A 14951-nucleotide genomic window follows, 5' to 3' on the forward strand; every position below is an offset into this window, starting at 1 on the left:
GGAATTCTGTAGGCTTTTACACTCAGGAAGATGAAGTATACTAAGATCCAATGACAAGTGAGAGATGTGGCTTTATTTTGCTGTCTGGAAGAAAGGCAACAGGATAGAAGTCACCTTGATGAATGCCATCTTTGGTATTTGAGTAAGAAACTATGTATGTGTGCTAAAAGTTTAGAAATAAATTATTTTTGATTTTCCCTTGACTGTCTGCACTTTGACTGTCTTCCTGCACATGGCTTGGAATTCATTGTCCCAGTTGTTGAGCCCTATAGGAGCATGCTATTCGCTGTACTATATTTCATTCCAAAAATGTACTCAATTCATCCCAGAAGTGGAGGGTCAGCCTGTTTTCCCATTCTTTTCATGTGTTTTGTAAGCATGATTCTCATATGCTTTACTGAGATGTAATCTGAGACACTGAAAGTGCTTTCTGGCAAGAAATATCCCAAGGTAGGAGTAATAACATTGAAAACATAAATGCAGACACATGCAAATTTGTCTTTATTTTTCAAGAAGCAAGGCTAATGGGCAATATGGATTCATCAAGGGGATATGAGCCAGATTTCCAAGTTGAGGTTGTGTTTTTGGTATTGTTTTCATTTCAAAGCTAGGTTCTCAGCCTCCTCATTCTTAGGACAGTTGGCAGCAGCGGGCAGTGGCCCAGTCCATGACTGAGCACTGGCAGTGGCAAGTATTTCCATTCTGGATATCCCAAGATCCACAAGCATAACCACAAGCACATCCAGTGACAGCCATTCCTGCATGATTATGTGAGACAGGTGTCAGAGCTGTTGAACTGTAAGCAATGGGGAATCTCTACCCGTCCTTTCTTTTTAGGAAGCACATTAGTAGATCTAGGTTTTGCAGGACATTTGCAGCTGTTCAAATTTCATAGTTCTCTTCAAGCAAACTAGTTGTAGGTTACTTAAACTGAAGGACTTGGAAGGAGGAGTTTCACTGTCTTTCAATTAATAGCAAATTCACCCCTGTTCTGCCCTACCCCCAACACATGCACACACAATATAAGGGAATAGATTAGGAAAGAAATGAATGCTATATCCGTGGCCAGACAGCTGAGGGACAGGAAGGGCTGTCATGTGGGGGCATGAAGGAAGAAGTGACAGAAGGGGCAGAACCCAAATGTCCCTCAGTAGGATCCTTGGGGAACTGAAAATCAGAAAGGGGTGTCTGGATACTTGGAACTATAGCTCAGCCCCATGGCAATACAAACTCGAGTTAGGAGAAGGTGGTATTAGGATATTGATGGGGAGGACACAGGGGCACCACATTCACAAATTCTCCTTGAGGAATTACTCACCAGAGGGACAAGAGGCCAGTCTGCCTGAAGCCTTGATACTCGTGCAGGAGAGAGTCTTCGTTACTGTGGGGGCACAGTTATCTGAGTGAGAGAGAAAGAAAAGTGATATTGCCTATGATCTTTCTCACAATTCCCTTGTATGTCCTCTTCTTTCTTAAGTGTGTCACTGTTTCCATAAATAGTCCGCTCACTAGCTTTTAAGATCCAGTTTCTTCATTTGTGAAGAGGAAGTAATAGCTATACTTACCTCATATAGTTGCCTGTGAAAATTGAATGAAATTACTAAATGTTTAATATGCCTGTTTTGTGATATGTTTATAAATTACAGACCCTATCTTTTTTCTTTATCCTGATCAAGAACATTGAGCTCTTATTCAAGAGTTCAAAGGGGTAGGGTGCTGAAGGAAGCCCTGATCAGGAAGGCAGGGATGAAGAGGACTTAGGGTTTAGACCTAGATACAAATGATTTTAGAATTTATGTACAGTCAGCATCAGCAAAGGTCAAGCTGTGACTTTTCCTACACATCTCATACCTCGATGGCCAAGAAGTTCCTTGACCTTTTTCTCCACGATAGAGTCTAAGGTCCCCTCAGTATTCACTAGGACCACCAGTTGGAGAAGGGAGATGCAGATGAGAAGGGAACAAGTTGCAGTCTTCATCCTGTTGAAAGTCTGTGTCCTGGAGCTGGAGGGAAAGAGCAGAAAAGATGAGATCGCTGAGCTCTGGGATGGCTGTGAGGAAAAGGATGTATTCTGGAGAGAGCAGCCAGAGAACAACAGAAGTAACTGTACTACAACTGTTCTAGATGTTTAGAGAAGACGAGACCTGACTCACCAGAATCTCAAAAAGGTTCCAGGACCTGGCAAGATGAGATGCTTTTATACACCTTGGGATTACCAACCTGGGTACCCTTAGTATATACAAATACACCCCAATACAGTAAACACGTTCAGTACATTTTGACATCCCGGATGTCTACTATAGCAATTTCCTGTGAATTATGACACTTGACCAAAGAAAAACAGGTGACGTTCAAGAGACTAAGAAAGTAAACCCTCTTCACCTGTCTGGAAAAGCTGAAACTTACAAGGTTCACATTCTCCACTCTAACCAGCTAAACTGCCAAGTGATGACTCTTGGCCCATTGGAGATCCCTGGAATGCCTTGCAGAAAGCTCTATAGATGCAGCATGAGGGAACTGCAATGCATTCTGGTACGAGCTTTTCAGTGATGGAGCTGCATTCAAACTGCCCCTGAGCTTGAAATTAAAACACACACATGCACACACATACAAACACACACACACACATGCAAACATACACACAAAAAAGAGGGGGGAGGGGAGGGGGAGGGGAAGAGGGAGAGGGAGAGAGACAGAGAGACAGAGAGAGAGGCAGAGACTATAAATGAGTCTCACACAACACTACTTTTGGAACCAGAATAGCAACAAGAAAGAACCAAAGGTGTTAGAAAAGACTGGCTGAATGTTACTACAATGAGTGCTGAGACATTTTTCCAAACGCTGTTATGATACCTCTTGCTACATCAGTGGTTATAGGGGACTTTGCTTTGGGTGATGAAACATGCGACAGAGGCTGAGTCATCTACCCAGAAGAACAGTCTGGATGAGGAATCTATAGGAGAAATCCATTTGGAGCTGTTTTTCTCTATATATTATAGTGTAACATGCCTGCTCCATGAGTGGGATCTGCTGTGTGAGTTCAGAGATGCTATGAGGTAGGCTAAACATTTAGCACAAACTTTGTGGACCTTGAGAGCAACAATAAGGGAAGAGAGTATTGGTAAGCTGTAGTGAGATTGCTAAAGCACCGCTATATGTGGTAAGAAGTGCATCTAATGCCAACATGCCTAGTCAGTGGGAATTTGTCTGTTTAAGGGAGAAATTACAAATGAAAAAAATATTGCAAGTATGTTCTTTATTAGCCTCTGGTTTAGGTGTAAATTTGATAAAAGTGAATAGGCTTTCCTACTTCTTACAGCTGGAAGGATGAAAGAGAAAGAGTAGACAGGTTAGATTTGTGCTAAAGATCACTTCCTGGTATTTGATCATTTGAAATTTATAGAAAGAGTCAGGTGGAAAAGAAAAAGAGGCAAACAAACTAACAAAGGAGCGTAGAAGTGATGTGTGGGGCAGTGGACAGAAAACAGAAAACTTGATAAGATGCAGTGAATTCAGAAACCTTGTTAATTCTCATAACTGAGAATGAGAAGTGTTTAAATCTCCCAACCAGTTTCCTGCTCTGGAACACATGATCATGACACCTCATGGAGTGGACTGTGACAATCAGTCACATAGGGGCAACACCTGAAGCCCCTCCACATGCAGATGAGGCATCCCTCTATCTTCACTTGTGCAAATGTGGGTGTTGTGCCAACAGATTAACATCTCGGAACAAGCTCTGCTCTAAAGACTTCTGCTTCCTGTGCCGTACTTCCTCTCTGGAGTTTAGAATTTCAGGTAAAGAATTAAAAGACAACTTAAGTGGCCATTTCCAACTGAATGACTGATGTCAACGTCACCAGGACATCAAGTTTGGCACAGGACTCCATAAAGTCTCAATTCTTTATCCTCAGCAGATAGTTTTTCATTGTTCTTCTTGGTTCTCATTTGTTTCGCACTTTTATCATTGAATAATATGTTATATTTAAACAAATCCAGAAAGGACCTAGGTCATTTTGGGGAATGTCACTCTTTGTTGTCACTGCTCACTGCTGCTATCTGGCCTGGGAATGAGAGTCTGAGAACCCAGTTTTGAAATGAAACTATAATGAAAACAGAATCTCACCCAGGAAATCCGACTTATTGTCCCTGTTATGAATTCATATTCCACAATAATCCTGGTTCTTAGGTAATAAAGACACCAATCTCATATGCCAATGAGATATAATCATTGAGATACTGAAAATGTTTTCTGGAAGCAGGCCAGGAGTAATAATGTTAAAGACATAAACATGGACAGGTGCAAATATGTCTATGGAAGTATCCCTTTTCTCACATAGTATGTGATGATGGACATTGTTGCTACATCAGGGATTGCATGGGCCTTGGGTGGTCAGATATAGAACAAAGGCTGTGTCTTCTATTCAGATGTTTGGGTGGGTAGTCTGCAGGGGGAAATCAAATGGTGCTATCTTCCTCTCTGTAACATGGAGTGACACGTTTGCTTGATAAATGGGGCCTACTGAATGAGAACACAGATGACTCAAGAAAGGCTAAATATTTAGAACAAATTTTGTGGTCTCTAAGAGTAAAAAGTAAAGAGAGTGTCTATAAGCTGGGGCTGAGGGGCGGAGTACTTCTTTGTGTAGTAAAGAGTCATCTCTTGACAAGATAGCAGTGAGAACTTGCCTGTGTAAGGGATCAATTATGGAAACGATGTTCTGCTAGCATGTTCAATATTAGCCTCTGATTGAATAAAACAGAGAATGAAATGGAGCTATTAATTTACCATTTCTTACAGGTGGCAAGATACAAGGAAAAAAAAGAGTCTACATTAGATCTATACTAAGAGCTCTTTCTGGAATCCAAAAACTTAAAATCCAAGGGAAGATTCTGATAGTCCAGAAAAATGACGATAGAAAAGTAACAATAAAGAAGCTAAAGCTTACCTAAGTGATGGTTAATGCCCAGTTCACCATGGAAGATAAGATTGTGTTCACAGGAGAGGTTTTGTTAAAAGAAAATTTATCAGACTTTGATATTTTATTGACCCATTAGTGACTGGTGAGTTCCATGATAAAACATGATTTTATTATTTAAATTAGGAGAGGCTTTTAGAAGACCTAAATGATCTATACCAGATTAGAAATCAAGTTTTAAGGAACTAAAGCACCTGGTAGGAGAGGAACAGAAGATAAACAATTGATGACTTCTGTACGGTTATTACAAAACAAATGTGGCAAGACTTGTGTTGAGCTCTTAGAGTCCCTAGGGGGAAAGATGGGTAAAAACAAAACAAATGGAACACTTTTGTGAATTCTGAGAAGGCTTTTCAAGCCTAACCAGTATTTCAGCAAAGTTTAAGTGAAGGAACTTTTGAAAGTACAAGTGGTCTTCACAGAAATTCCTGTTTTGGAAGAAATTCAAGCTGCTTCCCTGACAGGGTGATCAAAGTTGTCAGTACATGAGGACCATTCCTGGCAACTGGTGGTCTCCTGTCAAACTATAAACTCACTGGTCTGCTATTAATATATAAATTTCTTGCACTGTGGTAGGTTCTGGACCCAAGTGCACCTTCATTAATGACAAAGTCTCAAAAGCATCTGGGAGCAATGGGCAGCAGTGGATGGGTATGAGAATAAAATAGCCCAGGTAAAAACCTTCACATTTCACTAATGGTGAGCAATGATCCATCCAAAGAAAATTGTGTCTATTTTTTTCTGCCAAAAGGAATGTTTAGAGTGGAAATTATTCCTCTAGCCTTGGGATTACATTGAAACAACACATAACAGAAATAATAAGAGGAAAGGGGAAGATGGTAGAATAGAGCAGAACAGAGCAGGGCAGGGCAGGGCAGGGCAGGGCAGGGCAGGGCAGAGCAGAGCGGAGCAGAGTGGAGTAGGGTAGAGAATATGTGTGTTGAGACCTACAATTGAAGCCAAGTCTACCAGAATCTGGGTGAGGTATAACTAGTCAGGAATAGATTGAGCTAGCTCCACAAACTCCAAAGCAATTAGGGAAATGCATGGGAGTCCCATCCCATGAAGGTTTTCCAGATGAAGAAGCCAAACAGTTAATAAAAGAGATAGGGTTTTCACATGTTCAATTCGGCCTTGATAATTCATAGGTATATTTGTTTTTAATTCCTTTAGTTGTTGTATATCAAGTCCAGTTTGGAGTTACTTGGAATGGTCAACAGTGGACCTTCAAAGTACTTCTTTAATATTACCTTCATGGTTCCATCATTTATTATAGGAAGGTGACATCGCCTTGTTATCATGATCATCCTCTGTGAAGAGGTTTCTTTGCCTAGAAAGCATGTTGCTAAGTTCTGAGTGTTCTTTATATTTTAAAATACATTTAAAATAACACAGATGTCCATAAAGGCCCTCTTTTCTTTTGACACATCTCAAGATTAACAAATGCACTCAAGAAATGTTTCTCTTTTTTTTATTTTTTGTTTTGTATTTTTGTTGTTGTTGTTATGATTCTGTGATTTGGCATTTGAAAACCTTGGTCTTTATAGTAGTACACTGACTTATTGTGCTATATCTGGGCTACTTTGCCAGTAATTCAATATAGTTACCCACAATTTGAAGTTCTTACCTGAAGAGTTATCTCCTGATCTGTGTCTTTCCACCAGGATACAACCTCACCACTGTATCATCCCCAGCGAGGCCTGTCTTTTACTTTTCACTCTAGCTTTTACCTAATGGTAAGTCTATAGGTTTTTTTTTCTTCTGTAAATTGTTATGTCGTGTTTCATGTTTTCCTTTTCTACTATACTATAATCTCCATGGAGCAGAGGCTTTCATACTCTCATGCCTGGTCCCCTGACAGTAACCAAATATTTGCTTTGATAAGGAATATAAGCAAAGTGTTAGTGAATATAAAAATAAAATCGCTTTAATTGAAGTATACAAGATACTAAAAATGATTCTGTAAAACAAAATTTGTTTGGATCACCTGTTTTCATTTTCTTAAGTTGTGATATTGAGTCCAGGGATGGATGTTCAAATGGTACTTCTCTGAGAGCAGAGGTTTGGTAGCTGGACATAGAAAAACATCATACCAGGGACTGCAGCTGAATCTGAAGTGTTAAAGTGTCCTGCCTATTTTTCAGTCAGTTCTTGATTTTGATAATGAACAATCTAGAAGAAAATAGAGAAAAGGGGTGCTTGTGTTCTTTCTGGGAAAATAGAAATGAATGATTGGGTAATAGGTCAGTCAGTGAAGTATTCATAGCATAAGTGTAAGGACATGAGTTTGATATCCCAAACCCACAGAAACAACCACCTGTGGTGGTGTGTGCTTGAAGTCCCGGAGACAGGGAGGCAGAGACAGCCAGAACCCTGTAACTTGCTGGAAAGCCATCCTGGACAAATAGCAAGCTTAGGGCCAAATGAGAAGTCTCAAAAAAAAAAAAAAAACTCAAGTGGACAGATCTTGAGGGTAACATGCAAGAATGACCTGGGCCTTCGACACATACTCACATACATCTAGCACATACACATATTTGCTACCACCACCAAGATACATGATAACAGAGATGAAGTGTCAGAATGCAAATGTGGAATGAACATTTTCCTTCAGGGTAAGTTAAGTTCTCAGGAAGGAACTCCAGATAGAACAGCTTCCTTTGCCTGGCTTGAAGATACACAAGATACTTTAGGGGGAACTGTGGCTCTTCCTTTGATATGTGATGTTTAAGAGATAAGTAAACATTTTTTGTTTTTTTAGATTTTTTTTATTTCCTTTACATCCCAATTGCTGCCTCTCCTCCTAGTTTCCTCTCTCTTCCTGCACACAGTCCCTCCTCTCTTCTTCTGAGAAGATAGAGCACCCTCCCAAGTTAACATTCTTAAACACTGTGCACGCTTATCTCTGAAGCCAAAGTTTGTCTGGCACATGGTAGACTAGAATCGTTTCCTAGAGTTTGTTCATACTTCTTCCCAGCCTTTGATCGTCTTTCACAGGGATGTGAAACTCAAGGTATTTAAGAAATTTGTTCAAAGCCAATAACAAGTTGATGCCAAGAGTAAAAGTCAGATCTCTCTTCTTACTGTGTCACTACCTCCTGGTATAAACGTGAACTTGATTGGTTGCTTTTATACTTGCATTTGCTTTTGAGAGTATAGTTTCCCCATGGGGAAGATACGGTTATTTCAATTCATTCCTCTCCCTCCTGCCATCTAGTAGCAAGGGATATCTTTTCCATTGTTGAATTCTTATTGTATGATTAAAGAAGACTGTTTGAATCATGCATTACTCTAAGAGATTCTGTACCCTTGACTCACACTTCCTTCTTGTACAACTAGTGATCACCAGTCAGCCTGACACAAATAACTACATATCCTGTTGATTGGAATACCCATCCTGTGTTTCAAGTTTGGATGCTAGAGGCAGTGCAATGAATATGCCTCCAAGATATTTAAGGGAAGCTATGGTATCCACATAGTTATAATTCCATATACCCCATATTGAGGAACAAAGCTTGGAACAGTGGGACTCAATGATTGCAAAAGAATGATAAATGGTCTAGAGGGCAAATTATTGATGTAAATTTCTCTGATTTTCCTCACAGCCCAACCTTTATGGAACTATCTGTAACAATGGGAAAGGGGAAATACCTCATAGATAATGTAGTCTTTGGTCAACAACCAGTAAACCTAACAGTACAAGCACAGAAAGATAATCTTTATTATTTATGATATAGAGTCTCACAGTCAAAATGGCCATGTGTTGAACCATCATGATTTACTGAATAATGGTAGAAGTTTCCTGGTTGAGGCCATGGCTCTATGGCTTCCTTCATAGACCTAACTCTCAGAATTCTTTACTTAGAGTAGTAGAAGTAATGGGCAGTAGTCTATCCTGTGGGATCCAACTAAATAGCATGTTCTTCTCCCAGGATGTATAATAGTCTGCAAACATAGTGATAGTACTATCCTGTGATGACATTCTTTACATAACATGAGTGGTAGAGATGGAAAGAAGAGGAAAATGAAGCCCTTAGGTTTTAAGGACAGTATTTCAGTTTGTTGTTATTATTGCTGTTGTTGCTTATCTGTTAGGTGTTTCCAATTGTGATGAAGCATAAATAATGTGAGATCAGGCTAGGAAGAATGGAAAAAAGGTATTAAAGGAAAAAGAAATGATGTTCAAACAATTAATGAAAACGGAAGGAAATGGAACTAAATCTTGAGTCCCTAGCCCCTTAAGTAACAAAGACAGGAAGGAGAGGTACAAGTATTTAAGTTGTCATGCAACCTAATAACATAATTCTCAACCTATGGACAATTTGTGACAAGTTTCTCAAGTGTCAGTTTAGTTTCTTATCCATGACCTCAAATGAGGAACAAAGCTGAGAAAAGTGCATATAAGTAAGATTTTGGGGGAAGTTGAATAAAAACACCCCTAAATAAGAAGGAATCGTAGCTCTCAATTTTCTTCTCTTCATATCCACTAAGCAGAAACTGCCATTTGATAACATCTCTCATTATAAGTTCTTTGGTTATTGTTTCAACAGGGAAAAGTAGTAAATTCACAATTTGATGGAAGATTGTTGGCTATCATCCTCTTGGCAAGCATGGCATTGCTCTCAACTCACTCACTGTATGGGTTAGTAACAAAGAACCTTCTCATTTTCAAACATGAAGACAACTGCCAGAGCTCTGTAGACCAGATTGGCCTCAAACTCACAGAGATATGCCTGTCTCTGCCTCCTCAGGGCTCAGATTCAAGGTGTGTGCCACTACCACACCTTGAATTTGCAATTCTGTAATTCTTATACCCAGGAATTTTGTAGGCTTTTACACCCAGGAAGATGAAGTATACTAAGATCCGGTGGCATGTGAGAGATGTGGCTTTATTTTGCTGTCTGGAAGAAAGGCAACAGAATAGAAATCACCTTGATGAATGCCATCTTTGGTATTTGAGTAAGAAAGTACATATGTGTACTAAAAGTTTAGAATCAAATTATTTTCAATTTTCCTTTGGCTGCCTGCACTTTGACTGAATTCCTTCACATGTCTTAGAGTTTATTGTCCCAGTTTTGAACTCTTTAAGAATATTTTCTTTAGTATATTTCATGACAAACAATGTACTCAATACCTTATGTTAGTGAGGAATAGAAGTAGAGGTTCAGCCTGTTTTCCCACTCTCCCTGTTTCCTAACCACACATCTCACATGCCTTACTGAGATGTAAACTGTGATACTGAAAGTGATTTTTGGCAAGAAATATCCCAAGGTAGGAGTAATAACATTGAAGACATAAACACAGAAAGATGCAAATTTGTCTTTATTTTTCAATAAGCAGGGTTAATGGGCAATATGAATATATCAAAATGCACATGAGCCAGATTTCCAAGTTGAGATTGCAGTTTTGTTAGATTAATCATATCAAAGCTGGGATCTTCATTCTTAGGACAGTTTGCAGCAGCGGGCAGTGGCCCAGTCGATGAGTAAGCACAGGCAGTTGCAAGTATCTCCATGGAGGATCTCCCAAGATCCACAGGCAAAGCCACAAGCACATCCAGTAGCAGTCATCCCTGTATAGTTATGTGAGACACAGATGTCAGAGCCCTTGGTGGACTGTAAGGGATGTTCTTTTTTTCTGAGAAAGCACATGAGTTGATCTATTTTGTAGAACATAAAGTATTCAAATTTCACAGTTCTCTTCAAGCAAACCAAACGCAAAAGTTACTTAAACTGAAGGACTTAAAAGGAGGAGTTTCACTGTCTTTCAATTAATAGTAAATTCATCCCATGTTCTGCTCCCTCCCCTTCCCACAATATAAGAGAATAGATCGGGAAAGAAATGAAGGCCATACCCATTACCACAGGAAGAGCTGGCATGAAGGAAGAAGTGACATGAATGGGAGAAACCAAATGTCCCTCAGTAGGATCCTTGGGGAACTGAAAATCAGAAAGGGGTGTCTGGATACTTGGAACTATAGCTCAGCTCCATGGCAATACAAACTTCAGTTAGGAGAAGGTGGTATTAGGATATTGATGGGGAGGACACAGGGGCACCACATTCACAAATTCTCCTTGAGGAATTACTCACCGTGGGGACAAGAAGCCAGTCTGCTCATAGACTTGACACTAGTGCAGGAGAGAGTCTTTGTTACAGTGGAGGGATAATTATCTGAGTAAGAGAGAAAAGGTGATATTGCCCATGATCTGTCTCACAATTCCCTTGTAAGTTCTCTTCCATCTTAGGAATGTCACTGGTTCTATAAGGAGGCTCCTCACTAACTTTAAAGACCCAGCTTCTTCATTTGTGAAGAAAAAGTAAGAGTTGTACTTAACTTATAAAGTGGCTGTGAAAATTAAATAAACTAACTAAAAGCATAATATCCCTGTATTATAATGTGCTCATAAATTACAGGCCCTATCCTTTTCCTTCATCCTCATCAACAATGTTGAGCTCTTATCCAACAGTTCAAAAGGGTAGGGTGATGAAGGAACGGTTGGTCAAGAAGGCAGGGATGAAGAGGACTAAGAGTTTAGACCAAGATACAAGAGATTTTTAGGTCTTGTGTACAGTCAGCATCTGCAAGGATTAAGCTATGATTTTTCCTACTCATATCATACCTCGATGGGAGAGAAGATCCTTGACCTTTTTCTCCACTAAAATGTCTAAGGTCTCATCAGTATTCACTGGGATCATCAGCTGGAGAAGGAAAATACAGATGAGAAGGGAACAAGTTGCAGTCTTCATCCTGTTGAAAGTCAGCATCCTGGGGCTGGAGGGAAAGGGCAGAGAAGATGAGATCACTTAGTTCTGAGATGACTGTGAGGGAAAGGACATATTCTGGAAAGAACAGGGCTAGAAAACCAGAAGTAACTACTGTACTAAAACTGTTTTAGATGTTTAGGCAAGAAGAGTGAATCCCACAGAGCTGATTGACTTACCAGAATCTCGGGAAAGGCTCCTGGCTCTGGCCAGATGTGATGGTTTTATACACTGTGGGATGACTGACCTGGGTACTCTCTAATATGTACAGACACACCCCCAATGGAGTAAGCACTTTCAGTCAATTTTGATTGCCCACATGTATTGTTTAGAAATTTCTTGGGAATTATGATACTTGGCCAAAGTAGAAGAGGTGTGGTTCAAGAGACTGAGGAAGTAAATGCCCTTCATCTGTCTGGAAAAGTTGAAACTTAAAAGATTCAAATTCCCCACTCTAACCAACTGAATTGCCAAGTAGTGTCCCTTGGCCACATGAAAGTACTTGGAAAGTTTTTCAGAGAGCTCTATAGATATAGCATCAAACAATTGCAATATATTATGGTATGATCTTTTTGTTGATTGAGCTCCATTCAAGATGTCCTTGCTCCTGAAATTAAAACACATACACACGTGCTTGTGCACACACACACACACACACACAAGCACAAGCACATACACATGCACACATATGCACAGAGAGAGAGAGAGAGAGAGACAGAGAGACAGAGAGAGACAGAGAGAGAGAGAGAGAGACAGACAGACAGAGAGAGAGAGAGCGCTGCAGGTATACTTGGAATACTCAGGATACTGGAAGATCTCCACTTGTCCCAAGTAATCCATTCTTTGTGTAACTTGATATACCAATGGGTGTGATATGAGATTGGTCTTAAAGGTTCAACAAGCTTTTGGATAGGCTAAGACTCTTACAGGACACAATAAACAGGTGTGTATTCTGTTACCACAATGGGGACAACATTGGTGGATGAGACACATGTATAAGATGACTTGCCCCATGAGGAAATGGTAGATAAACAGGAATACAAATATGATTCATTTATGTAGACACTACTACATATAAACATTTTCATTGAAATAAACAACAGGTAAATCAATAATTGAAGGTCTCATTCAGTTCAGTTTCATATATAATGTCACAAAAAAATTGGAAATTATAGCCATTTCATAAACACTGGTGTACAGAAATTTACTGAGACAAATTGTACTTCTACCTGTCTTATAACCCTTATAGGGCTATGTTAATTTTAAAAAATATATGAGATATTAGAAAAAAGATAAAGAATCACAGAAAGTACCATATAATAGGTAAAAGGGCACTTTTATCTGTTATTAAATAAGAATCCAGAGGTGGGTACTCTGCCTTGAGTTGTTGGCCAGAGAGGCCATTGAGATTTCACAACCACAATGCTATTGCTATTGTTTGCAAGCAAGAACAAGATGGTAAGGCCCTGTTGCTGAAGATTCCACAAGCTTTGATTATTGGGCATCAATAAGTAAAGATTGTGTTGAGATGGAACGCCTTTTCTTACTGGTATTGTGGAAGTTGCTATTCAGTCTTCTGGGGGAAATTTTTCATGAACAGCCCTATTAGACAATGGATCCTACTTGCTAGAGTATTGAATGTCAGGAAAGTTGTTGCTTGAGCAATAGTGACACATAAATAGTGTGTTCAATCAATACCATAGAAGAGAGTTCATATCTTTTTTGTCTTTTAGTGTAAGCTAGGACAAAAGCCTGAAGCTGGGAAGATCATAGGCCTCAATAGGGAAGTTGTTGCTATTCTTCTGTCAAGGATAAGGTATGCCTCTTAAACTGTCTTCTAAAGCTTTGTGCATATAGAAGAAACTTCCTTTTGCAATGGATGCTGTATCACATAAACTCCTATTTCCTGGTGAAGCTCCTGAGAACAAGTTGTTTGTTGATTGTTGATTGTTACTTTGATATAATGGGCCAGCACTTAACTGTACACATTGGCCATAATATCTGAGCAAAAATACTTGGAAAGTTTTATGTGTAAGGGCATAGTTATTAAATGTGTGAAATGCAATATACATAAATGAAGGAGAAATTACAAAACACATTTTAATATGTTCTTCATCCTATCACTATAAATATGACAAAGAGCTGTAAGTAATAACCATGCCATAGCCTCAACATTATGATGGAATGGAAGTTCCAGACAACTTTATATATAACCTTTGAATTAAAAGTCACACATAGTTTCTGAACATGGGCAGAATGTATCTAGTCCTTGTGAGAGTGTAACATAAATGTCCTCTAGTTCATTTCTCAGTAGAGTCCTTATTCCCCTCCATACATTGTGATTCCAGATTTTACCTTCCATACTTCCACTGGCATCCTGGCATTCCAAACTCTATCAGAATCGGCATTAACTTCTGGATGCAGTATCCTAGGGGCTTCTCTGTATTTCAAATGTCAACTGTCAACTGGGATCAACATCAAAGTATTAGAACTTAAAAGACATTTGGCCTGGATCTAATTTAATGTCATTACTCAAAAGATAACTAACCTAACACTGAGGTGATCACTTGCTTACCTAAGGTCACAGATGAGCATCTTGTAGATCAGTAGCTGGTACTAGAACCAAGGTCTCTCCACCCTACTGCATTATCCTTTGTATGATGCTGTCTAATTTCTCTGAGGCTAAATGAAATGTAGAAAAAAAATCGAATAAGACATGATACTTGCCAACTTTTTGAACATCTTCTATTTAATAAGAGCATTGACCATAAAAGAATAAGGTCATACAATTATGCTGTAATTTTTACAACAACATAAAAATAAAATAGAATGATTTTTCTGGATGCAAGATACCGAGAGAACAGAGAGGCTAATCACACTCAGTGTCAAAGTTTTTTTTTTTTCCTAAACAAAGTTCTTTCAAAAGCAGAAGTATGGTGATGGATGTTGACTCTCCTCTCTCCTGCTAGGTAATTGATATTCATTATATAAATAAATAAATATTCAGGAGTTATTAAAGCATTCCAACAATTTTAGCTCAATATTCATTTTTTTTAGATAATCTCCTACAAGCATACATGTCATGTGTACTGTGATCATTGTCACAGTCCTCTTCAGTCTGTTATTACTATTCTGTCTTTGCCATGGCAAATCCTGGGAAGGCGCTGAGCTGGACATGAGGCACTACAGCTGTGTTATCAAGAATAATAG

General features: G+C 39.2%; 2 protein-coding genes across 6 annotated transcripts in view; both read right to left on the bottom strand.

The window, feature by feature from the left end:
• Positions 1–478: 478 nt before the first annotated feature.
• On the bottom strand, positions 479–2491 carry LOC114610950 (resistin-like gamma). 2 transcript variants are annotated; one of them, XM_028755599.1, is made up of 4 exons: positions 2407–2491; positions 1852–2003; positions 1319–1399; positions 479–758 (listed from the first exon to the last, which is right to left on the bottom strand). In XM_028755599.1, exons 2-4 carry the CDS (start codon positions 1976–1978, stop codon positions 631–633), a joined length of 336 nt encoding a protein of 111 aa, XP_028611432.1. In that variant the 5' UTR covers positions 1979–2003; positions 2407–2491; the 3' UTR covers positions 479–630. The 2 variants fall into 2 exon arrangements, with proteins under 2 accessions (XP_028611432.1, XP_028611431.1); XM_028755598.1 differs by lacking the exon at positions 2407–2491 and adding an exon at positions 2154–2249.
• A 7791-nt stretch (positions 2492–10282) lies between these two features.
• Positions 10283–14951, bottom strand: part of LOC114610949 (resistin-like alpha) — a 20483-nt gene continuing 15814 nt past the window's right edge. For 2 of the 4 annotated variants that reach the window (XM_028755596.1, XM_028755595.1), the window contains exons 2-6: positions 14317–14423; positions 14097–14206; positions 11600–11751; positions 11070–11150; positions 10283–10551 (exon numbers count right to left, since the gene is read on the bottom strand). In XM_028755596.1, the coding sequence (XP_028611429.1) occupies positions 10424–10551; positions 11070–11150; positions 11600–11751; positions 14097–14149 (414 nt within the window). In that variant the 5' untranslated portion in view covers positions 14150–14206; positions 14317–14423 and the 3' untranslated portion in view covers positions 10283–10423. Of the gene's footprint in view, positions 10552–10833; positions 10919–11069; positions 11151–11599; positions 11752–11920; positions 12047–14096; positions 14207–14316; positions 14424–14951 lie in introns of those variants that run through there. The other 2 variants (XM_028755597.1, XR_003709763.1) reach the window with 2 other exon arrangements.

The sequence above is a fragment of the Grammomys surdaster genome, unplaced genomic scaffold (assembly GCF_004785775.1).
Source record: "Grammomys surdaster isolate TR1022 unplaced genomic scaffold, NIH_TR_1.0 126066, whole genome shotgun sequence".
NCBI classification, from domain to species: domain Eukaryota; kingdom Metazoa; phylum Chordata; class Mammalia; order Rodentia; family Muridae; genus Grammomys; species Grammomys surdaster.